At 45.4% G+C, this 24,528-nt stretch overlaps 2 protein-coding genes across 3 annotated transcripts in view; one reads left to right on the forward strand and one right to left on the reverse strand.

The window, feature by feature from the left end:
• Positions 1-11,665, reverse strand: part of kansl1b (KAT8 regulatory NSL complex subunit 1b) — a 300,606-nt gene extending 288,941 nt beyond the window's left edge. The window contains exons 1-2 of one of the 2 annotated variants that reach the window (XM_060848550.1): positions 11,524-11,665; positions 1,769-1,870 (exon numbers count right to left, since the gene is read on the reverse strand). The gene's annotated coding sequence lies outside the window, so the exon portion shown is untranslated. Of the gene's footprint in view, positions 1-1,768; positions 1,871-10,861; positions 10,914-11,523 lie in introns of those variants that run through there. The other variant, XM_060848551.1, reaches the window with a different exon arrangement.
• Positions 11,666-19,139: 7,474 nt separating this feature from the next.
• LOC132830740 (uncharacterized) lies at positions 19,140-20,400 on the forward strand. Its single transcript, XM_060848578.1, has 2 exons — positions 19,140-19,854; positions 20,192-20,400. The coding sequence occupies exons 1-2, from the start codon at positions 19,140-19,142 to the stop codon at positions 20,398-20,400; spliced, it is 924 nt and encodes a 307-aa protein (XP_060704561.1).
• The last annotated feature ends 4,128 nt before the right edge of the window (positions 20,401-24,528 follow it).

Consider the following 24,528-nt stretch of genomic DNA (forward strand, 5'->3'; position numbering starts at 1 on the left):
CCGGCACCTTCCCCTGCAACCGCAGGAAATGTAAAACTTGCGCCCACACCTCCACACTCACTTCCCTCCAAGGCCCCAAGGGATCCTTCCATATCCGCCACAAGTTCACCTGTACCTCCACACACATCATCTATTGCATCCGCTGCACCCGATGTGGCCTCCTCTATATTGGTGAGACAGGCCGCTTACTTGCGGAACGCTTCAGAGAACACCTCTGGGCCGCCCGAACCAACCAACCCAATCACCCCGTGGCTCAACACTTTAACTCCCCCTCCCACTCCACCGAGGACATGCAGGTCCTTGGACTCCTCCACCGGCAGAACACAACTACACGACGGCTGGAGGAGGAGCGCCTCATCTTCCGCCTGGGAACCCTCCAACCACAAGGTATGAATTCAGATTTCTCCAGCTTCCTCATTTCCCCTCCCCCCACCTTGTCTCAGTCGGTTCCCTCAACTCAGCACCGCCCTCCTAACCTGCAATCCTCTTCCTGACCTCTCCGCCCCCACCCCACTCCGGCCTATCACCCTCACCTTGACCTCCTTCCACCTATCCCACCTCCATCGCCCCTCCCCCTAGTCCCTCCTCCCTACCTTTTATCTCAGCCGGCTTGGCTCTCTCTCTCTTATTCCTGATGAAGGGCTTATGCTCGAAACGTCGAATTCTCTATTCCTGAGATGCTGCCTAACCTGCTGTGCTTTGACCAGCAACACATTTGCAGCTGTGATCTCCAGCATCTGCAGACCTCATTTTTTACTCAATGCCGGCAAAACCAAGGAAGTCATTAGTGATTTTCGGCAGGACGTTACTCCTGCCCCCTCTACACATTAACAGTACAGAGGTGGAACAAGTGGAAAGTGTCAAGCTCCAGGAAGTGGTCATTAACAACCAGCTTTTTTCGACTCTTCACGCAGATGTAGTGGTTACAAAGGCCCAACAACATCTCTTATTCCTCAGGTGGCTAAGGAAATTTGTCATGACGGTGAATACCTTTACCAACTTTTAAAGGTGTGCCATCAAGAGCATTCTGTCTGTATGTATGACGACCTGGTATGACAACTGTACCATTCAAGTTTGGAGATGGTTACAGAATGGTGAACTCGGCCAACCTCCCATCTATAGAATCCATTTACCAGGCCGGCTGTCAAGGAAAGGCCGCCAGCATTCTCAAAGATCCATCCCACCCTGGCAATTCTTTTTTCCAAACTCTACCATTGCGGAGAAGGTACAGAGGACAACTGGTTATAATTATTTTCAATATTTAACTCGACTCCTTTGACACAAAGCCAAATTGCATTTCCACGCTGGTTGCTGATGTCATCTAGCTCCCAAAATGAAAGAGCTCTGTACGAAACATCAGCTGAGGCAAAGGGCGAAGTACACTTTACACATTAATTTAACTCAGAGGGAGGGACTGGTTGATACATAATAAGAATCTGCCCGATTTAAGTAGACAAAATTAAAAATCAGGAAGCTAGCTGACGAAGGAACAGTGCTCTGAAAGCTTGTACTTCCAAATAAACCTGTTGGACTATAACCTGGCGTTGTGTGATTTTTAACTTTGTCCACCCCAGTCCAACACCGGCACCTCCACATCACAATTTAAATGGAACATGAACCATATATTCTACATTTATTTCACAAAATCTCACCAACAAAGTTTAGTTCTTAGATGTTGATATCACTTCATTTATATCAACAAGTGAAAAGCGGTACTGAAAAACACTTCAACCAATGGGACCATGACAGTTCTATGGTATCCTCTTACCTTCATTGCTGGAGCAAGGCCAGTCCCAGAGTTCAGCTGTTCACATCTTCCACCATACATGACACAACAGTGCACTTCTCTTTCATAGTCTCCTTCTAGTGTCTAAGGAAAATGAGAGCAGTGCAGAGATCAGTGCTTTTCTCTAAATAGAAATATCTAAGTCACAACTATTAGCCCCAAGAAACATCTTCCTCTTCTGGCCAAAGTTGCTCGTCCTCTTATAGCACCGTGTTATGGACAACATACAGTTCCCTACATAAGTGTTCTGCTTAATCAAACATTTAGGATGGCAGTAAAATACTCCAACAGTGCATTCCTGTTGGAGATGGCAGGTTTAGGTGAGAGGGCATGTGGAAACTCTCTTTTGGCATAAAAAATCTCTAACACCAGAAACACAAAATAGAATTTTGATGGCATGGAAGGCAGCCATTCAGCCTTTGAGTCCATGTCAAAATGACATTTTGTCAAGAAATTAATCAATCCTATTCCCCACTCTGTCCCTCTACAGGTTGATGTCCCTCAGACGGATTACTAAACTTGGTGATCGCGGACTAAGCCCCACTCTCTGCAACTGGATCCTCAACTTCCTGAGCCACAGGCCACAATTACTGAAGATTGGGGACAATATTTCATCCTCACTAACAGTCAACAACTCAGCCCCCTACTGTACTCGCTGTATACCCATGACTGCGTCACCAAATACCAGACTAATGTCATTTACAAGTTCACTGATGACACCACCATAGTTGGTCAAATCTCAGAAGGCAACAAAACAGACTATGGTTGGAAGACCTGGAAAAATGGTGCACTGAGAACAACTTGATCTCAATGCCGGCAAAACCAAGGAACTCATCATTGACTTTCGGCGGGATGTTACTCCTGCTCCCCCTACACATTAACAGCACAGAGGTGGAACAAGTGGAGAGAGTCAAGCTCCTGGGAGTGGTCACTAACAAGAAGCTTTCTTGGACTCTTCATGTAGACGCACTGGTTACAAAAGCCCAACAACGTCTCTTCTTCAGGCAGCTGAGGAAATAGGTGAGCCATCAAGAGCATTCTGTCTGGATGTATCACTACCTGGCATAGCAACTCTACCATTCAAGTCTGGAGATGGTTAGAGAGAGAGAGTGGTGAACTCAGCCCGGATAATCACAAAGGCCAACCTCCCATCTATAGAATCCATCCAGCAGACCCGCTGTCGAGGAAAGGCCGCCAGCATTCTCAAAGATTCATCCGAACCTGGCAGTGTTTTTCTACAAAAGCTGGAACACATGCAGCAGCTGGTTTTGAAACAGTTTCTACCCTACTGTTATTAGAATAATGAATGGACTCGAACTCTTTACATTTGCCTGTACCTGTGTTTTTGTTTTTGCCACTGTTTACCTATTAATTACTTATCTATGCGACTTAACTATGGGATCTGCCTGTATTGCTCACAAGACAAAGCTTTTCACTGTGCCTCAGTACACGTAACAATAAATTCAATTCAATTCAAACACATGGGAGTGAGGCGATTTAGTGGTTTGGATCAGAAGTTGGCCAGGTGAATGAAGACAGAGGATGGTGGTTGGTGGGAACTGTTCTTCCTGGAGTTCAGTGACTAGTGGTGTACCGCAAGGATCTGTTTTGTGGCTTGTGCTGTTTGTCATTTTTATAAATGACCTAAAATGAGGGTGTTAGTAAATTTACAGATGTCACAAAGGTCATTGGGGTTGTGGATACTGCTAAAGGATGTTGCAGATTACAGAGGGACATAGATAAGCTGCAGAGCTGGGCTGAGAGGAGGCAAATGGAGTTCAATGTGGAAAAGTGTGACGTGATTTACCTTCAAAGGAGCAAGAACAATAAAGAGTACTGGGCTAATGGTAAGATTCTTGGTAATGAAAATGAGCAGAGAGATCTCAGTGTCCACGTACGAAGATTCCTCAAAGTTGCCATTCAGGTTGATAGGGTTGTTAAGAAGGCATACGATGTGTTAGCTTTTATTGGTAGAGGGATAGGGTTTCAAATCCACGAGGTCATGCTGAAGCTGCACAAAACTCTGGTGTGGCCCCACCTGCAATAATGTGTAGATTTCTGACATTATAGGAAGAATGTGGAAGCTTTGGAAAGAGTTCAGAGGAGATTTACTAGGATGTTTCCTGGTTTGGTGGGAAGGGCTTTTGATGAAATGCTGAGGGACTTGAGGCTGTTTTCATTAGACAAAAGAAGCTTGAGAGGTGACTTAATAGAGATCCACAAAATGATCAGAGGATGAGATAGAGTGGACAGTGAGATCCTTTTTCCTCAGATAGTGATGGCTAGCACGAGGGAATACAACATTAAATTGAGGGGTGATAGATATAGATGTTAGAGGCAGTTTATTTACTCGGAACTTTTGAGTTTGTGCAAGACCTGCACAAGCCCGAGAACCTATACTGGGGTTACAACTTCAGCTCCAGTCTCTTATGAGAAGCAGCTGGTTCAGTTCCCAGTGATTGCAGTAAAAGGCTTGAGCCCAAGCTTGATGGGATGAAATGGATTGAGAAAGATTCACCTTGACTGGCTCAATTCGAAAATAGCTGCCTAAGAGAAGTCCTCATTAAACACCCAGAGGTTTTTTCAGGAATGTCTACTATCAAAATAGCCAAGGTCATCTTGCATGTTGACCAGGGAGCACTCCCACAATTCTGCAAGGCCCACCCACTGCCATTTGTCTTACAGTCAAAAGTGGACCCATAAAACAGGAGGCTGCAAAGTGAAGGAGTCGTCAAACCAATCCAGGTTGCGGAAAGAGCAGCACTGGTCATACCAATTGTGAGGCCCAACAGGTCAGTTGGCCCTTGTGGGAATTTTAAACAAATGGTAAACAGCTTTTCACAGCAGGAAAAACACCCAATCCCTTGTGTAATGGCATTATACACAAAGCTGGTTCTGGATTAGTGGTGCTGGAAAAGCACAGCAGTTCAGGCAGCAGCCGAGGAGCAGTAAAATTGACATTTTGGGCAAAAGCCCTTCACCAGAAATACAGGCTGAAGGGTGGAGAGATAAATGAGATGAGGGTGGGGGTGAGGAGAAACTAGCATAGAGGTGAGTGGGGGAGGGGATGAAGGTGATAGTTCAGAGAGGAGGGTGAAGTGGATAGGTGGAAAAGAAGGAAGGCAGGTAGGACAAGTCATGGCGAAAGTGCTGAACTGGAAGTTTGGAACTGGGGTGAGGTGGGGGAAGGGGAAATGAGGAAACTGGTGAAATCCACATTGATGCCCTGGGGTTGAAATGTTCCAAGGTGGAAGATGAGGCGTTCTTCCTCCTGGCGTCAGGTGGTGAGGGATCGGCGCTGAAGGAGGCCCAGGACCGCCATGTCCTTGGCAGAGTGGGAGGGGGAGTTGAACTGTTAGGCCACAGGATGGTGTGGTCGATTGGTGCGGGTGTCTCAGAGATGTTCCCTAAAGCGCTCTGCTAGGAGGTGTCCAGTCTCCCCAATGTAGAGGAGACCGAATCGGGAGCAACGGATACAATAAATGATATTGATGGATGTGGAAGGCTCCTTTAGGGCCCAGGATGGAGGTGAGGGAGGTGGTGTGGGCGCAGGTTTTGCAATTCCTGTGATGGCAGGGGAAGGTCCCAGGACGGGAGGGTGGGTTGTAGGGGGCGTGGACCTGACCAGGTAGTCACGGAGACAACGGTCTTTGCGGAAGGCGGAAAGAGGTGGGGAGGGAAATATATCCATGGTGGTGAGGTCTTTTTGGAGGTGGCAGAAATGTCAGTGGATGATTTGGTTTATGGAAGGTGAGCGCCAGGGGCGTTCTGTCCTTGTTACGGTTGGAGTGGTGGGGTCTGAGGGCGGAAGTGTGGGATGTGGACGAGATGCATTGGAGGGCATCTTTAACCACGTGGGAAGGGAAATTGCGGGCTCTAAAGAAGGAGGCCATCTGGTGTGTTCTGTGGTGGAACTGGTCCTCCTGGGAGCAGATATGGCGGAGGCAGAGGAATTGGGAACATGGGATGGCATTTTTGCAGGAGGTAGGGTGGGAAGAGGTGTAATCCAAGTAGCTGTGGGAGTCGTTGGGTTTGTAAAAAATGTCCATGTCAAGTCGGTTGTCATTATTGGAGATGTCGAAGTTCAGGAAGGGGAGGGAGGTGTCAGAGATGGTCCAGGTAAATTTAAAGTCAGGGTGGAATGTGTTGGTGAAATTGATAAATTGCTCAACCTCCTTGTGGGAGCACAACGTGGCGTCAATGCAATCATCAATGTAGCGGAGGAAGAGGTGGGGAGTGGTGCCGATGTAATTACGGAAGATGGACTGTTCTACGTAGCCAACAAAGAGACAGGCATAGCTGGGGCCCACACGGGTACTCATGGCTCCTCAGATGCTGCCTGAACTGCTGTGCTTTTCCAGCACCACTAATCCAGAATCTGGTTTCCAGCATCTGCAGTCCTTGTTTTTACCATCACAAAGCTGGACATGAGCTATGCGTACTTGCAATTGTGGTTAGATGAGAATTCCCAGAGGTATGCAACAATTAGGACCGATAAGGACTTGGACGAATGTATGAAACTGCCATTTGGGGTATCGTCAGCATGTGCAAATTTTCAGCAGACAATGGAAAACATTTTCCAAGGTCTACCCCCAGGTCACCATTAACCTAGATGACATGCTAATAACAGGGAAAACCAGTGAGGAGCACTGAAATAAGAACAAAGAACAAAGTAAAGTACAGCACAGGAACAGATCCTTCGGCTCTCCAAGTCTGTGCTAATGATCATGGTCGAATTAAACTAAAAAAAACCTCATGCCCTTATTCAGTCTGTATCCCTCTGTTCCCTCCCAATTCATGCAACCATCCAGACGCCTCTTAAATATCGTCCATTTTTAGATTAGATTAGATTACTTACAGTGTGGAAACAGAATCTTCGGCCCAACAAGTCCACACCGACCCGCCGAAGCGCAACCCACCCATACCCCTACATTTATCCCTTACCTAACACTACAGGCAATTTAGCATGGCCAATTCACCTGACCTGCACATCTTTGGACTGTGGGAGGAAACTGGAGCACCCGGAGGAAACCCACGCAGACACGGGGAGAACGTGCAAACTCCACACAGTCAGTAGCCTGAGTCGGGAATTGAACCCGGGTCTCAGGTGCTGTGAGACAGCAGTGCTAACCACTGTGCCACCATGCCGTTCATGTACCTGCTTCCACCACCTCTTCTGGCAGTGCGCTTGAGGCTGCTACCACTGTGTGAAAAACTTGCCTCGCTAATCTCCCTTAAACATTCTCCCTCCTCCCTTGAAGCTGTGCCCCCTTGTAATTGAAACTTCAACCCTGGGGAAAAAAGCCTCTGACTATCCATCCTATCTATGCCTCTTATAATTTTGTAGATGTTTATCAGGTTTCCACTCAGTTGATGTCTTTCCAGTGAAAACAATCCTAGTCTTTTTAACCTTTCCTCTTAGCCAAAGTCCTCAAGACCAGGCAACATCCTGGTGAACTTTCTCTACTCTCTCTCCAAAGCTTCCACGTTCTTCTGGTAGTGTGGCGACTAAAACTGCACCCAGTACTCCAAATGCTGCCTAATGAAGGTTTTATATAGCTATAGGAGAAAGTGAGGACTGCAGATGCTGGAGATCAGAGCTGAAAATGTGTTGCTGGAAAAGCGCAGCAGGTCAGGCAGCATCCAAGGAGCAGGAGAATCGACGTATCGAGCATGAGCCCGAAGGGTGAAGGGCTCATGCCCAAAATGTCGATTCTCCTGCTCCTTGGATGCTGTCTGACCTGATGCGCTTTATATAGCTATAATATAGTTTGCCAACTCTTGTACTCCATGCCCCGGTCGATAAAGGCAAGCATGCCATATGCCTTCTGAATTACATGGGCCTCTTTGTTGCCACTTTTAGTGCACACACTCAGATCCGTCTGTATGGTAATATTCCCAAGGGTTCTGCCATTTACAGTATAGTTCACACCTAAATTTGATCCTCCAAAATGCAGCACCTCGCATTAGTCTGGATTGAACTCCATTTGCCACTTCTGTGCCCAAGTCGCCAATCCTGTTGTATCCTTACACAATCGTTGGCACTATCAGTAACTCCACCAATTTTCATGTCATCTGCAAACTTATTAATCAGACCACCCACATTTTCCTTCAGATCATTCATATATACTAGACAACAGAGGACCTAAGACAGATCCCTGGGGAACACCACTAGTCACCCATCTCCATCCTGAAAAAAATCACTTCCACCACTATCCTCTTCTTTTATGACCAAGCTAGTTTTGTATCCACCTAGCCAGCCCACCCCAAATCCCATGTGATATTAGTTTTTGTATTAATTGGAACTTTATCAAATGCCTTACTACAGTCCTTGGATATAACTCAGACACAGTTCTTAGACTTTTCTTTCAGGTGAGCATATACCTCAGAAGGGCAGTCCACATGACCTACTTGGGCTATTAAAATCAACAAGAGTGGGTTACACTCATTGGAAGATAAAGTGAGGGTGATCGAAGGTGCCACATCTGTACTGGAACATAGGTCTTTCCTTGGGCTGATGACTTATTAGGGAAAGTTCATACATAACCGGGCCTCCATCCTGGCAACTTTGTAGCAACTCTTCTAAGAAAGGTCAGGCTTGGAAATGGTCACATAGCCAAGCCATAGCTTTCAGGGAAGTGAAGAAACAGCAAGTGCTCTCTCAGATGCTGGCACATTATGACCCCTCGTGAGATCTGGTATTGACATGTGATGCCTCCCCATGCAACATCAGCATAGTATTAGCTCACAGGTGGCCAAATGGAGAGGAACATCCAATTGAGTTTGCAGCCAGAACTTGGGTTGATGCCGAGTGTAAATATGCCAGAAAGAGGAGGAAGCTTTGGCGGTCATAATTGGAGTTAGGAAGTTCCAGCAATATCTTTACCCTCATAAATTTATAATAATAAGACCACAAACCAGTCAGGTGCACTTAAAGAGGACAAGGCAATGCTGCCAATAGCTTCAGGCTGAATTCAGCAGTGGGCTCAAATGCTACGTGGGTACAATTAAAAGTTGGAACACAGGCTGGGAGGACAAGCAGCAAATGCGGATGAATTGAACTGCTTCCCGTTGGCAGATACACCACCGGTCATACCGCCACTGGAAGAGTCCATAATGGTTTTTAATTTTCAGCATGCAGTTCCTGTCACAGCTGACAATATCAGACTTTGGATGCTGAAAGATCCAGTCTGAGCAAAACTGAAACAGCTGGAGGTGAAGGAACCCAAAGGGCCATCACAACCAGAACTGTAAACATTTTGGACCTCAATAGGCAAGATCACAGTAGAGAATGGCATATTATTATGGGGAGAAACTGGGAAAATGTGGTTGAGAAACCTATCAGCCAAGATTCAATGGCAGAGCAGACTCGATGGGTCGAATGGCTTAATGTCTGCTCCAACGTCTTCTGGTCTTATCTTGTCTTAACTTATGTCTATTTTGGTGCTGCATGTGAATTTAGCCACCATATCTTCACTTCCCTTAACTAAATCATTGATGTAAATTTTAAAAAGTTGAGGTCCCAGCATAAACACCTTTGGGGTTCCACACATCATGTTCTGCCAATCGCACAAATAACCACTTTTGTATGCTCTGTTTTCTATGAACAAGCCAATCTTCTATCCATTCCAATATGTCATCCCCTGGACCAGATTTCCATAGTCAACTTTGATCTGGCACCTTATCAAGTGCCTTCTGGAAATCCAAGTTCAGTACATCTAATGTTTCCCGTTTATCCACAAAGAATATTTTTCTTTCAAAGTTGTCTATTAATTTGATTAGACGTGATATCTCTTCCACAAAACCATATGGGCTCTTCCGAAATATCTGAGGTTTTCTTGTTGCGCAGCTGTAATCTGTTTAAGAATCAAGCTAAATGGCCTGTAGCTTTCTGTTTTCCACCTCCTTCTCTTTTTGATTAGAGGGGTTGTATTTGCAACTTTCCAGTCGAATGGAACCTTCCCTAAATTACAAAGATAATCCACATTAATTGTTCAGAGTTTTGGGAACTTTTTGGTCCAGAACAGCATTGTTCATAAATCCAACAATAAGCAAAGAAGATATTTAACTGCTGAGGGAATTGGAGCTATCGTTTCCTGAGTTAATTTATTCCTCTTTCCTCTAATTTCCCCTCTTCTTGCAAGGGGTACGAGTTCCCCAACATTTTTCTACATTAGAAGGCAGCTTGTTCACAGAAACCAGAATCAACTTGGGGACTTTTCATTCCGTGAAAATACTTTAATATCCTCATCCAGCTAGTTCCATCTATTCTCAGAAAGAAACAAATTCCCAAAGGCATTGTACTTTGTATCACACCCAGTAACGATGGCTCTTTTGTGCTGTTGATGTGCCATCCACTCTGAGCCAGGATGATTGACTCAGAAAAAATTCTTTCGAGAGAAATTTTTTTTATCAGAAGAGTATACAAATATTTAGCATGCTTCCCAATCAAGCAGCATCACATACAAACTTTGACACATAACATAGGGAAATATTGGTATTGGTCCTTTACTGAACTAGTAATCCAGATGCCTAGACAACTGATCTGAGGGTCATGGGTACAAATATCACAATAGCAACTGATAGAAGTTAAACTCAAATCCATAAACAGGATCTGGAACTGAAAGTATGTTTCAGTAATAGGGACCATGACAGCTCATATTGCAATAAATAATTTGTTTGACAGATGTCCTTTACGGAAAGAAGTCCACTATTCTTACCAAGTCTGGTCTCGATAAGAACCCAGATCCAATGTGATTGACTCAAAACTATATTTGCAAATTATCTTAGAAGCCATTCTGTTCAAGGACAATTAGTAATGGATACTAATAATGCTATCCACATTTCACTGGACAGTAAAAAGAAATGATTGCTAAGGAGCTCCATGAATATTCCAGATAAAACTGGGAAAGACAGACAGACCACTATGCAGCTGAAATCAAATTTGGCCATTCAGATATTGGTCTATGATCAGAAGGGTCCTCCCATGCTAGGAGCTAACACAATGACTCAGGCTACACAGAAAAAGGCACTTATTGTTAACAGTGTAAGATAAGAAAAAGCCTTTGTTCATACCAATTAAAGCTGCCACAGACACTTTTCTATGGGTTCGTTAACCAGCAGATTAAAATTTCAGCACTGTGATCTTCAGACCATAACTTCACAATCTGAGGCAAGAAACAAAGATGGACTTCATTAAGGCCCTGTCATACATAATTTCCAACAGCCTGGTCTCTCTGATGTACCACATTGAATGGGATACACATGCAAACCTGCAAATTATTGCTGACTGACAGATACTCTGTACTGATCAGCGGCTGCCTTTCTTTCAGTGCCACCAACTCTAGGTTACACCCACTGAGTCAGTGCACAATACAGCAAACCATGCTATTCCGAATCACCACCAGACTGGAAACACAAGTCAGAAGTCTCCATCCAAGTGCTCACCGCAACAAATTTACAAATGTCATATTTTTAAATACTTCATGATTCTTATACCGATTAACTTCCTTTCCTGATCACAGGTGCTGATGGGGCAGCATGTGATGTACAGACTGGCAGTGGGGACTGGAAATCAGTCACTGTTCATCCATGTGGGGAACAAGTGAATATCCAGCTGGCTTGTGTCATACCCACTTCAAATTCATGTTGATATATTCAGAGTGTCAGAATATGGAATATGTTCAACTTTCTCCCCTCCCCTGACAAATTTGATATTTTTGCTGGAAACTACCTACCTTCTCGGACCTCATTGAAACTGAATGTGCCATCAGGCTGTTGAACCATATTCAATCTCCTGGCCTTCTCCATAATCCCTGCTTTGCAGCAGCATTCGCTGGCTCAAGAGTCCTGAACTTTTCTGCTTTTCAAGGCAGTAAAATCACTGAAACAAACCAAAAGTAGGCAGCTGAGCTCACATCAAAAATTCAAGCACAGTCATCTATTCAGTCTCTTGAAACTAATCTACAATTTAATCAGATTATAGCTCACCTTCAAATTCATCTCTACAGGTACTCTGGGACAGAGACAGAGAATTTTCATGATTCAGAACCCTCAGAAATTTCTCCTGTCAGTCCAAAATGGCCTTATCCTGAGAATATGAACAGTTCTGAGGAAGGGTCACCGGACCCAAATCATTAACTCTGATTTCTTTCCACAGAGCTGCCAGATCTGCTGAGCTTTTCCAGCAGTTTCTGTCTTTGCGACCCAACTTTCAAAGTCCAGATGACTCAAACTGCTCACACGACAACCATTTCATCCAAGGAAATAATCTCCTGAGCCTTTCTTTCACTGCCTTGAAGACAAAAGTATCACGCCTGAAGTACGGGGAACAAAATTATAGACCGTATTGTAGGTTTGATCTCAGCAAAGCCCTGGACTGCAATAAGTCCTCTTAATTCGTGTTCTAACCCTGTTCCAATAAATAAATAATAAAGCAGATGACTTCCAAATTACTTGGAAAATTATTTGCTGCACCATATGCTAACTTTATAATTTGAGTACAAAATGAACCAGATCTCTTTGAACACTGTATTTAAGTTTCATATGACTGATGTTTTTTTCTATGCTTCCTCACAAAAGTACCCTAACTTTCCCATCTGCCACTTTTAAACTCATTCATATCTAAGTCTTTTGACAGACCCCTCATTGCAGTCCAGGGTTTTGTTGAGACCAGACCTGCAATACGGTCTATTATTTTGTTCCCCATACTTCAGGCATGATACTTTTGTCTTCAAAAGTATATTCCTTACAGTTTTGTATCATCAGAAAACTTGAATGTATTCAACTGCGCTTCTGCTTCTAATCATTCATAGATTCAGGTGCGATAGTCGAGACCCATATCATTAATCACACTCTGCCAATCGAGAAATGACCCCATTATTCCCACTCTCTAGTTTATATTGTTTGATCAGATTTCCACACCCCTTGAGTCTTTTACCAAGTCATGATGCATTACTTTATCAAATGCTTTCTGAAAATCCAAGAATGTTGCGCAGACTCAGCATCCTGGCCCAATGAGACCCAGAGCTAATCTCATCAGAGTTGACAAGGCGTCAGATCCTGTGTGGACCAAGAATTTTACATCTATGATCTACTGTGCTAGTTACATGTTCTGCTCAAAGAATTCAAATTGATCTGGAAAAACATGCTTTTCTTTTCATCTAACCATAGTTACTCTGCTCAGTAGGTGATTTTCTAATGCCTGTTCACCAGTTCACCTTTAACAACAGATTCCAATATTGCTTTGCAACAGAGTGGCAGAGCGAGGGTGTGCTGGACCCATAACCGAGAGGTCAATGAATCAAAACCATCCTCTGCTAACTGCACGAGCACATTGCTGCACCAGTAACTGTTGTTCTGTTCCATATGCGGCAGAGACCAGGACCAACTGGAATGCCCAACTGCATGAACCCATACAACCCGACTGCCAATGCTGGAACTGCGACCACAACAACAGAGCAAGTAGCGACTTACTGGCTTTTCAAAGGCCCAATCTGAAAGCTGATCAGAGACCCGACTCTATAGCCCTACCTGATGTTGCGCAGACTCAGCATCCTGGCCCAATGAGACCCAGAGCTAATCTCATCAGAGTTGATAAGGCATCAGATCCTGTGTGGACCAGCTGGCAGGAGTATTTGCAGATATCTTTAATCTCTCCTCAATCCAATCTGAGGTTCCCAGCTGCTTCAACATGACCACTATCATCCCACTTACAAAGAAAAAGTGGCAGCACGTCCATGGCAGTGGTTAATACTGCTGCCTCACAACACCAGGGACCTTGGGTTCAATTCCAAACTCGGGTGACTGTTCTCGGGTGACCCATGCACATTCGCCCTGTCTCTGCATGGGTATCCTCAGGGTGCTCCTGTTTCCTCCCACAATCCACAGATTTGCAGATTAGGTCAATTAGCCAGGCTAAGTCACCCATAGTTTTCAGGTTGTGTACATTACTTGCATTAGTCAAGGGTAAATGTAGAGTTAAAAAATGAGGTCTGCAGATGCTGGAGATCACAGCTGCAAATGTGTTGCTGGTCAAAGCACAGCAGGTTAGGCAGCATCTCAGGAATAGAGAATTCGACGTTTCGAGCATAAGCCATGCTCGAAACGTCGAATTCTCTATTCCTGAGATGCTGCCTAACCTGCTGTGCTTTGACCAGCAACACATTTGCAGCTGTAAATGTAGAGTTAGTAGGGTAGGGTAATGGGTCTGGGTGGGTTACTCTTCGGAGAGTCAGTGTGGTCTTGTTGGCCTGTTTCCACACTGTAAGGATTCTATTCTGTGAATGATGACCATCTAGTGGTTTTGGTATCCACCATTATGAAGTGCTTCAAGAAACTAGTAATGGCATACATTGACTCCAGCCTCCCAGGTTGCCTTGATCCACAACAATTCCCCTACCGTTGTAACAGGTCCATGGCATCTGGATAACAAGGATACATGTCAGACTCCTATTTATTCACTTCAGCTCTGCCTCTGAAATCATCACTCCAAACAAACTCCTCTCCAAACTCAGACACTTAGGACTCTGCTCCCACCTCTGCAACTGGATCCTCAACTTCCTGACCCACACATTGCAATCAGTAAGGAGAGACAATAAGTTTAGGAAGGTATTTAATTGGGAGCGGGGAAATTAAACTGCTATTAGACAGGAGCTGAGGAGTATCCATTGGGAACAATTGTTTTACAGGAAAGCACAACAAAAATGTGGAGGCTGTTTAAGGAGCACTTGCTCTGAGTGTTGGATAACTTTGTCCCACTGAGACTGGCAAGGAATGCTAAGGTGAAGGAGCTTTGGATGACAAAAGCAGAGGAGCTTCTCGTCCAAAGAAAGAATGAAGCTTACTTAAGGTTGAGGTAGCGAAGATCTTGCACAGCTTTAGAGGATTACAAGGTAGCTAGGAAAGAACTCAAAAATGGACTTAACAGAGCTAGGAGGGGGCACGAAAATGCCTTGGCGGGAAGGATTAGGAAAAACCCAGAGGCGTTCTACACTAACATGCGGAATAAGAGAATAATCAGAGAGTAGAGCTGATCAAGGATAGTGGAGGGAACTTGTGCCTGGAGTCATCAGAGAGGAGTCCCTAAATGAGTTTTTTGCTTCTGTGTTCACTAGAAAGTGGGGCCTTGTTGATAGTGAGAAACACTGTGGACCAGGTTAATAGGCTTGAACAGATTGATATTATGAAAATGGATGTGTTGGAAGCTCTGGGAAGCATCAAGACAGATAAGTCCCCAGGGCCGGACCAGATATATCCAAAGGTAACTATGGGAAGTGAGGAATGAGATTGCTGCATCTCTGGCGATGATCATTGCATCGTCACTCTATGTGAGTAGTACCGGATGATTAGAGGGAGGCAAACGTTGTTCCTCTGTTCAAGAAAGGGAATAGGAAATCCCTGGGAATTACAGACCAGTCAGTCTTACATCTATGGTAAGCAAGGTACTAGAAAGAATTCTGAGAGATAGGATTTATGAATATTTGGATAAACATAGTTTGATTAAAGATAGTCAGCATGGCTTTTTGAGGGACAGGTCATGCCTCACAAGCCTCATTGATTTCTTTCAAGCTGTGACGAGACAAGTTGACAAAGGTTGAGCAGTGGACATGGTGAATATGGATTACAGTAAGACATTTGATCAGGTTACCCACAGTCGGCTCATTCAGAAAGTTAGGAGGTATGGGATGCAGGGAAATTTGGTTGCTTGGTTACAGAATTGGCTGTCCGAAAGAAGACAATGAGTGGTAGGAGTGGAGAGAAAGTATGACACCTGAAGGTTGGTGACCCCCAGGAATCTGTTCTTGGGCCTCTGCTTTTGGTAATTTTTTATAAGTGACTTGGATAAAGAAGTGGAAGGATGGGTTTGCCGATGACACGAAGGTCGGTAGCATTGTATATAAAGTTGAGGGCTGTTGCAGGCTACAAGACACTGACAGGATGCAGAGCTGGGCTAAGAAGTGGCAGAGGGATTTTAACGGGGATAAATGTGAAGTGATTAATTTTGGAAGGTCAACTTTGAATGCTGAATACAGAGTTAAAGACAGATTCTAGACAGTGTGGAAGAACAGCGGGATCATGGGGTCCATGTCCAATAATCCCTCAAAGTTGCCATTCAAGTTGGTAGAGGAGAAAGTGAGGACTGCAGATGCTGGAGATCAATTTGTTAAGGTGGTATATAATGCTTTGGCTTTTATTCACGAAGGACTGAGTTTAAGAGCAATGAGGTTTTGCTGTAGCTCTATAAAACCCTGGTTAGACCACGCTTGGAATATTGTCTCCAGTTCTGGTTGCCTCATTACAGGAAGGGTGTAGATGCTTTTGAGAGGGTGCAGAGGAGATTTACCAGGATGCTGCCTGGATTGGAGGGCTTGTCTTATGAAGAGAAGTTAAGTGAGCTAGGGGTTTTCACACTGGAGAGAAGGAAGAGAGGTGACTTGATAGAAGTGTACAAGGTGATTGGAGGCATAGAGTAGATAGCCAGAGACTTTCCCCCAGGGCAGAAATGGCTGTCACGAGGAGTCATAATTTTTAGGTGACTGCAGGAAGGCATAGGGGAGATGTCAGAGGGAGGTTCTTTACATAGAGTGGTGGAATGCACTACCAGTGGTAGTAGCAGAGTCAGAGAAATTAGGGACATTTAAGTGACTACTGGACAAGCACATGGACGGCAGTAAATTAAAGGGTGTGCAGATTAGCTGATCTTAGATTAAGATAAATGCTCGGCACATTGTGAGCTGAAGGGCCTGTACTGTGCTGTACTGTTCTATGTTCTTACACCTCCTCCACGATAATCCTCAACACTGGCGCTCCACAAGGCTGCATACTCAGTTTCCTTACTATACTCCTTATACACTCATAAATGTGTAGCCAGTCAATTCTAACTCCATTTCCAATTTTGCTGATGACACTAGCAGAGTGGGTCAGATTTTAAATAATGATGAGACAGATTACAGAATATAGGAAAGAGATCGAGCGCTTAAGGGCATTGTGTAAAGACAACAATATCTCCCTCAATGTCAGCAAAATGAAGGAGCTGGTCATTCATTTGAGGAAGCAGAATGAAGGACTTGCCTCTGTCTGCATCACTGGTGCTGAGGTAGAGATGGTCAAGAGCTTCAAGGTCCTTGAAGTAAATATTACCAACAATCTGTCCTGCTCCATCCATGTCAATGTTATGATCAAGAAAACAAACCAACACCTCTACATCCTCAGAAGGCAAAGAAAATTTGCATGTCTGCAATGATTCTCACCGACATGCACCATAGAATGCATCACGCTTGGTACTGTAACTGCTCTGACCAAGACTGCAAGAAATTACAGAGAACTATGAACCCAGCCCAAACTAACCTTTCATTCACTGATTCCATCTATACTCCCTCGGAAAAGCAGTCATCATAATCAAAGACCTCTTCCACCCCAGTTATACTCCCTACCATCTTGTTCCGTCAGGCAGAAGATAAACAAAGACCATCTTATTCCTCACTGGTAACAGACTTCTGAATGGACCTCTCAGATATTCAAGCTGATCCTCCTCTGCAGCTGCAATACTATATGTGAGTTTGATTTGCCTGTTTCTCACTCTGAGTACATGTGACAATAATGAATAAAATTACAACAGTGATTGCAAAACTAACTGGCCAACGTTCACAAACAGCTGAGTTCCGAGGAGTGGATCACTTGGCTTGTTCAACTAACACCACTCTGCAGTAAGATCCTGCCTGCTCGGGTTACTCCGTATTCCTGCCTAGCCCCAGTAAACATTCACCCTCTCACTTGGCAAGAATCTACCCAGCTCTGCTTTCAAAAATTTCAAAGTCTGTTTCCACCTCATTTGAGGAAGGGAGTTCTGAAGATTCATGCCTCTCGGAGAAATTATTTCTTCTCATGTCTTAATTGGATGACCCCTTTTTTTAAAACAGTGACTAGATTCTCCAGCAATGAACTTCCTTCTCACAGGCACGCTGTCAACCCACCTCAAAACTTTTCATGTTTCATTCCAGCCATCTCTTCTTCTTCTACACTCCAGATACATCAGGCATAGCCTATCCAATCGTTTGCATAGAACGACCTGCCCATTTCCAGGTATGAGTTCAGTCAACATTCTCTGAAGGGTCTCTCATGGCCTCAAATCCTTCCTTAAGCAAAAGGCTGATGCTGATCACAGATGTGGTCTCACCAGTACACAGTACAAATGAAGCATAACTTTCCTACTTCTGTATTCAATTCCCCTTGCAATAATTGATAACATCAAAGATATTTTCTTATCAACTTATTCAGTGATGTCACTGCATATTTTTGAAGCTACTGGGATAGGAACCTGGGTCTCAATACAGAATCCCTCAAGTAGTAATATCCTGGGATTCCATAGAGTAGAAACTGAGTGAATTAGCCATATTGTGGTGATATGAGAAGGTCAGAAACTAGAAATCATGTCTTGAGAAACTCACTCCTGATTCCCCAAAATGTCTCTATCATCATGAAGGCAATGGAATATCCCCACTGACCTGGATGAGTGCAGCTCCAACAACACTCAAGGGAGGTTAACACATCACAAACTAACCTTGATTGCCACCACAGCCACTTTCCACACCACCAACACTCAATGTGTATCATCAATGACATGAACTACACAAATTTACAAAGCCTCATTCAACAGCACCTTCCAAAACCAGTCCAACTACCATCTAGCAGGGCAAGGGCAGTAAATACTTTGGATGACCACCACATGCAAGTTACCCTCCAAGCTATTCACCACCCTGACTTGGAAACATATTGCTGTTCCTTCAATGTCAAAATCCCTCGAATTCCCTCCCTTACATCATTACATGTCTACTGAAAGCAAATCAACTGCATCAGTGAAAGGAGGCAACTCACCACTATCTTTCAGGGTAGGTAAAACGGGGCAACAAATGCTGGCCCAGGAGCAAGAGCCACATTCCATTACAGTCAGAAAGTAATAGAGATGTGTAGACAGAAAGAGACCATTCAGTCCATGCCAACCAGATATCTTCACCTCACCTAGTCTCATTTGTCAGTACTTGGCCCATATCCCTCTAAACCCCTCCAATTTTTATACCCTTCCAGGTATCTTATAAATGTTGTTACAAAAAAGCTCCTACCTATCAACTACAATACATGTTAACCTAATTTACTCATCACTCTTATTTACACAACTGGTTTCAGGTTTAAAGATTCCAATTTGAAACCCAAGTACGCCTGAGATTTACAATAAGGTTGAGACGATCATTTTATGGTCCACTCATCCCGACAGGAATGTTTTACTGAGAGGATCACAGCTTCTTCCCCAGCCCTGCCCTACGCTACGCTTCCCAAACTTAACACCTGAAACTGAATGATAGCGATAACAAAGTCGGGTATCATCCCACCCCGACAACCAGCCATAGCCCACCTCAACAACCAGTCAGACCCCACCCGACAACCGGCCACATCCCACCCCCACAACCGGCCACAGCCCACCCCGACAACCGGCCACAGCCCACCCCGACAACCGGCCACAGCCCACCCCGACAACCGGCCACATCCCACCCCGACAACCGGCCACATCCCACCCCGACAACCGGTCAGACCCCACCACGACAACCCGCCACAGCCCACCACGACAACCCGCCACAGCCCACCCCGACAACCCGCCACAGCCCACCCCGACAACCGGCCACAGCCCACCCGACAACCGGCCACATCCCACCCCGACAACCCGCCACAGCCCACCCGACAACCGGCCACATCCCACCCCGACAACCCGCCACAGCCCACCCCGACAACCGGCCACATCCCACTCAAACCAGCCACATCCCACCCCGACAACCCGCCACAGCCCACCCGACAACCGGCCACATCCCACCCCGACAACCCGCCACAGCCCACCCGACAACCGGCCACATCCCACCCCGACAACCCGCCACAGCCCACCCCGACAACCCGCCACAGCCCACCCCGACAACCTGCCACATCCCACTCAAACCAGCCACATCCCACCCCAATCAGCTACATCCAACCCCAACCGGCCACATCCAACCCCAACCAGCCACATCCCACCCCGACAACCGGTCAGACCCCACCCCAACAACCGGCCACATCCCACCCCGACAACCCGCCACATCCCACTCAAACCAGCCACATCCCACCCCAATCGGCCACATCCCACCCCAACCGGCCACATCCCACCCCAACCGGCCACATCCAACCCCAACCAGCCACATCCCACCCCGACAACCGGCCACATCTAACATCCTCCACTCACCTCTCCCCATCCTTTACCCTTAACCCTATCTCCTCCATAATCCTGGAAGGTCACTCATTTCTTCATCACATCTTCGGTTGGTCGTCTCTCTCCTCTTGCTAACGCCCTCTTCCTCCTCTTCTACACCCACTCATTCCTCTCAGCAGCCCCCACTCCTCCTGCTACCGCCGGAGGGTCGGGGGTCGGGGCCGGGACCGGGCTCACAAACCCCGAGGATGCCCCCGCCCACCGACAGCAGACCCCGACCCCGAACCCAGCCCTCAAGCTCATCATGGCCCCGGTGACAGCTCCACCGCGACAGCAAGGCGGAGGACAGAATGAACGGCCACGGCCGGCACTGGAGCCGGAGTAGGAGCCGAGGAAGTGAAGCCAAGACCAGGCCGAGCCGCCTCCACCGTCCGGGTCGCGTTTGGGAGGCGGGGCTGCATGCTCGGGGGCGGGGCCAGAGGGATGGGGGCGGGGCTGCATGTACACGGGCGGGGGAACATGCGATGGAGTGGGGCCACATGCCCCCGATCGTGGCGATATGCACTGGGCGTGGCCACGTGCCGTAGGTGGAGTTATATATTCGGGGCGGGGCTACACACTCGGTGGGTGGAGTTATATACACGGGGGCTGGACTACGTACACATTTGGGCGGAGCTGCATATTCAGGGGCGGGGTCCCAAGATCAGGCTCAGGGACTGAGCACCGAGTAGTTTTTCGGAACAGCTCCAGGGTATGTTCACTTTACACGAAAGAGTCTCACGAGCATTTGGGGTGGTTGCTGTTATTGGAGCAAGCACACCGCCCCTATGGTTTAACTACAGAGCCCTCGCAGTGATCGTTCAAGTTTGTCCCATATTTTTCAAAAGTTAAAAAAAGTTTATTTTTCTTTTTTTAATACCCATTTCAGCTTTTTTCTACTCTTCTGTGCATAAAATTTGTACCGGTTTTAGTACAAACAAGTGAAAAAGAAGTCACTGGTATATCGAGTGGTGTATCGGTAACAATAGTAGCTAGTTGAAAATGTGTTGCTGGTTAAAGCACAGCAGGTCAGACAGCATCCAAGGAATAGGAAATTCGATGTTTCGGGCATAAGCCCTTCTATGCCCGAAACGTCGAATTTCCTATTCCTTGGATGCTGCCTGACCTGCTGTGCTTTAACCAGCAACACATTTTCAACTGTGATCTCCAGCATCTGCAGACCTCATTTTTTACCCTACCAATAGTAGCTGCACGATGGAACAGAATCAATCGGGAGAGAATGAGAGTGTGTCACTATGGTCGTGCATTAATGTTTGGTGACTTTAGTCTTTGAGATCCCTCTAATTTTGTACTAAAAACAACAAATGCTACGGGTCAGTCAGCATCCATGCAGAGAGACGGCAAGCCCATGTAGACGGGAAAGCCAGATTGGCATAGGAAGCCATGACGAATAATTCAGGGATATATTTGGGACTATTCGCCTGACCGATTCCTCTAATGATTTTATAGGGAAAAAAGTCCCAACCTATTCAGCCTCTCCTGATTATTCAAACCTTCTAGTCTCGGTGACATTTTTGAAAATTGGTTTTGTAAATCTTTCCAGTTTAATAACATCCTTCCGATTGTAGGGCAATCAGAATTGTGTGCAGCAGTCCAAATGTGATTGTACCAATGTCTTGGATGGTGGCACAATGGTAAGCACTGCTGCGTCAGCACCAGGGACCTGGTTTGATTCCAGCCTTGGGTGACTGTGTGGAGTTTGCACGTTCTCCCTGTAGTCTGCATGGGTTTCCTCCAGGTACTCTAGTTTTCTCCTCCAATCCAAAATTGTGCAGGTTAGGTGAAATAAACATGCTAAATTACCCATAGTATTCAGGAGTGTATAGGTTAACTGCATGAGTCAGGGGTAAATGTAGGGAGATGGGATACTCTTTGGGAGGTCGGTGTGGACTTCTTGGGCCAAAAGGCCTGTTTCCACACAGTAGGGATTCTAATTCTGCTTCAGCTATGACAGGTCATGAAGGCAAGTTTGCCAAATGCATTCTTCACCATCCTATCGACCTGTCATACCACTTTCAGGGAATTATGTACCCCTCGGTTTCCCTGTTCAACAACAGAGCCTAGGGCCTCACTGTTAATGATGTTACTACTGCCCTTGTGTTTCCTTACCAAAATGCAAAACCTCCCATTTATTTGAAATAAACTCCATCTGCCATTCCTCAGCCCACTGGCTCAGTTGATCAAGATCTTGTTGGACTCTTAGATAACCTTCTTCCCTGTCCACTATACCACCAATTTTGGTGTCATCTGCAAACCATGCCTCCTATGTTCTCATTCAAATCTTTATCATAAATGATGAACAACAGTGAACCTAGCAAAAATCCTTGTGGCACACCACTGGTCATAGGCCTCCAGTCTCATCACTCTGTCTCATACCATCAAGCTTTTACATCCAATTGACTAGCTTCCTGGCTCCCATGTGATCTAACCTTATTTATCAGTCTACCTTGTTTCAGGCCTTGCTAAATTCCATGTACACAACTTCTACTGCTCTGCCTTCATCTATCTTTTTCGTCACATCTTCAAAAAATTCTATCAAACTTGTGAGACTCGATTTCCCATGAACAAAGCCATGCTGACTATCTCTTGCCTTTCGAAATGCATATAGATCCTATCCCTCAGAATCCCCTCCAACAAAATACTCAATGTTGACATTCGGCTCACTGATCTATATTTTCTTGTCTTTTCCTTGCAGCCTCTCTTAATTAAAGCACAACATTAGCCACTCTCCAATCTTCCGGCACCTCAGCCATGTCTGGCAATGATACAAATATCTCTGCTCGGGCTCCACAATTTCTTCCCTAGATTCCCACAATGTCTTGGGATACATTTTGATCAGGTTCCATGGATTAATCTACTTTATGCATTTTAAGACCTCCAGCACCCCTTCTTATGTAATGTGGGCTCTTTTCAAGTCATCATTATTTACTTCCCTGAATTCTCTAGCTTCCATGTTTTTCTCCACAGTAAATGCTGATGCAAAATATTCATTGAGGATCTCACCCATTTCCTGTGGTTCTACACATAGATGGCCTCATCGATCTTTAAAGGACCCTATTCTCTCCCGAGTTATTCTTTTGCCCTTTGCTATTTGTCATATTTATAAATGACCTGGATGAAGGCATAGAACGATGGGTTAGTAAATTTGCGGATGACACTAAGGTTGGTGGAGTTGTGGACAGTGCGGAAGGATGTTGCAGGTTACAAAGGGACATAGATAAGCTGCAGAACTGGGCTGAGAGGTGGCAAATGGAGTTTAATGCAGAAATGTGTGAGGTGATTCACTTTGGAAGGAGTAACAGGAACGTAGAGCATTGGGCTCAGGGTAAGATTCTTGGTAGTGTGGATGAGCAGACAGATCTCGGTGTCCATGTACATTGATCCCTGAAAGTTGCCATTCAGATTGATAGGATTGTTAAGAAAGCATACTGGGTGTTAGCTTTTATTGGTAGAGGGATTGAGCTTCAGAGCCATGAGGTCACGTTGCAGCTGTACAAAACTCTGGGCGGCCACATGGAGTACTGAGTACCGTTGTGGTCGCTGCATTACAGGAAGGATGTGGAAGCATCAGAAAGTGTGCAGAGATTTACTAGGCTGTTGCCTGGTATGGAGGGAAGGTCTTATGAGGAAAGGCTGAGGGACTTGAGGCTATTTTCTTCAGAGAGAAGAAGATGAATAGAGCTATACAAAATGATCAGAGGATTAGATAGGGTGGACAGTGAGAACCTTTTTCCTCAGATGGTGGTGGCTAGCATGAGGGTACAGAGCTATAAATTGAGGGCTGACAGATATCGGACAGATGTCAGAGGTGGATTCTTTCCTCAGAGGGTAGTAAGATGGGGGAATACTCTGCTTGCAACAGTAGTGGACTTGGTGACATTAAGGGCATTTAAATGGTCATTGGATAAACATATGGATGAAAATAGAATAGTGTAAATTAGATGAGCTTCAAATGGTTCCACAGGTCGCGCAACATTGAGGACAGAAGGGCCTGTGCTGTGCTGTAATGTTTTATGATCTATGTTCGATGTTCTACACTTGTAGAATCATTTTGGATTCTTCTTTACCCTATCTACCAAAGCTACCTCAAAATTATCATATTTCCCCTCCTGATTTCTCTCTTAAGTTTACTCCTCCACCATCTAGAGACCTCAAGGTTAAATCCCAGCTCTTTATACCCGACATATGCCTCTTTTTTCTAGGCTAGAGTCTCAATGTCTCTCGTCATCTCGTTCCCTATTCCAACTATCCTTGACCTTCACACGAGTGGGAACACATTGGCCATAAGCTCTCATGATCTTGCTTTTGAAAGCCAGACGTCCTTTTACCTGTGAACAGCCTTGCCCAGTGAACTTTTGAAAGTTCCTGTCCAAGATCATCAAAATTGGCCTTGTCCCAATTTAGAATTTTAACTTGTGGTTCAGGCATATCCTTTTCTGTAACTAATTTAAAA

The sequence above is a fragment of the Hemiscyllium ocellatum genome, chromosome 32, assembly GCF_020745735.1.
Source record: "Hemiscyllium ocellatum isolate sHemOce1 chromosome 32, sHemOce1.pat.X.cur, whole genome shotgun sequence".
Lineage (NCBI taxonomy): Eukaryota > Metazoa > Chordata > Chondrichthyes > Orectolobiformes > Hemiscylliidae > Hemiscyllium > Hemiscyllium ocellatum.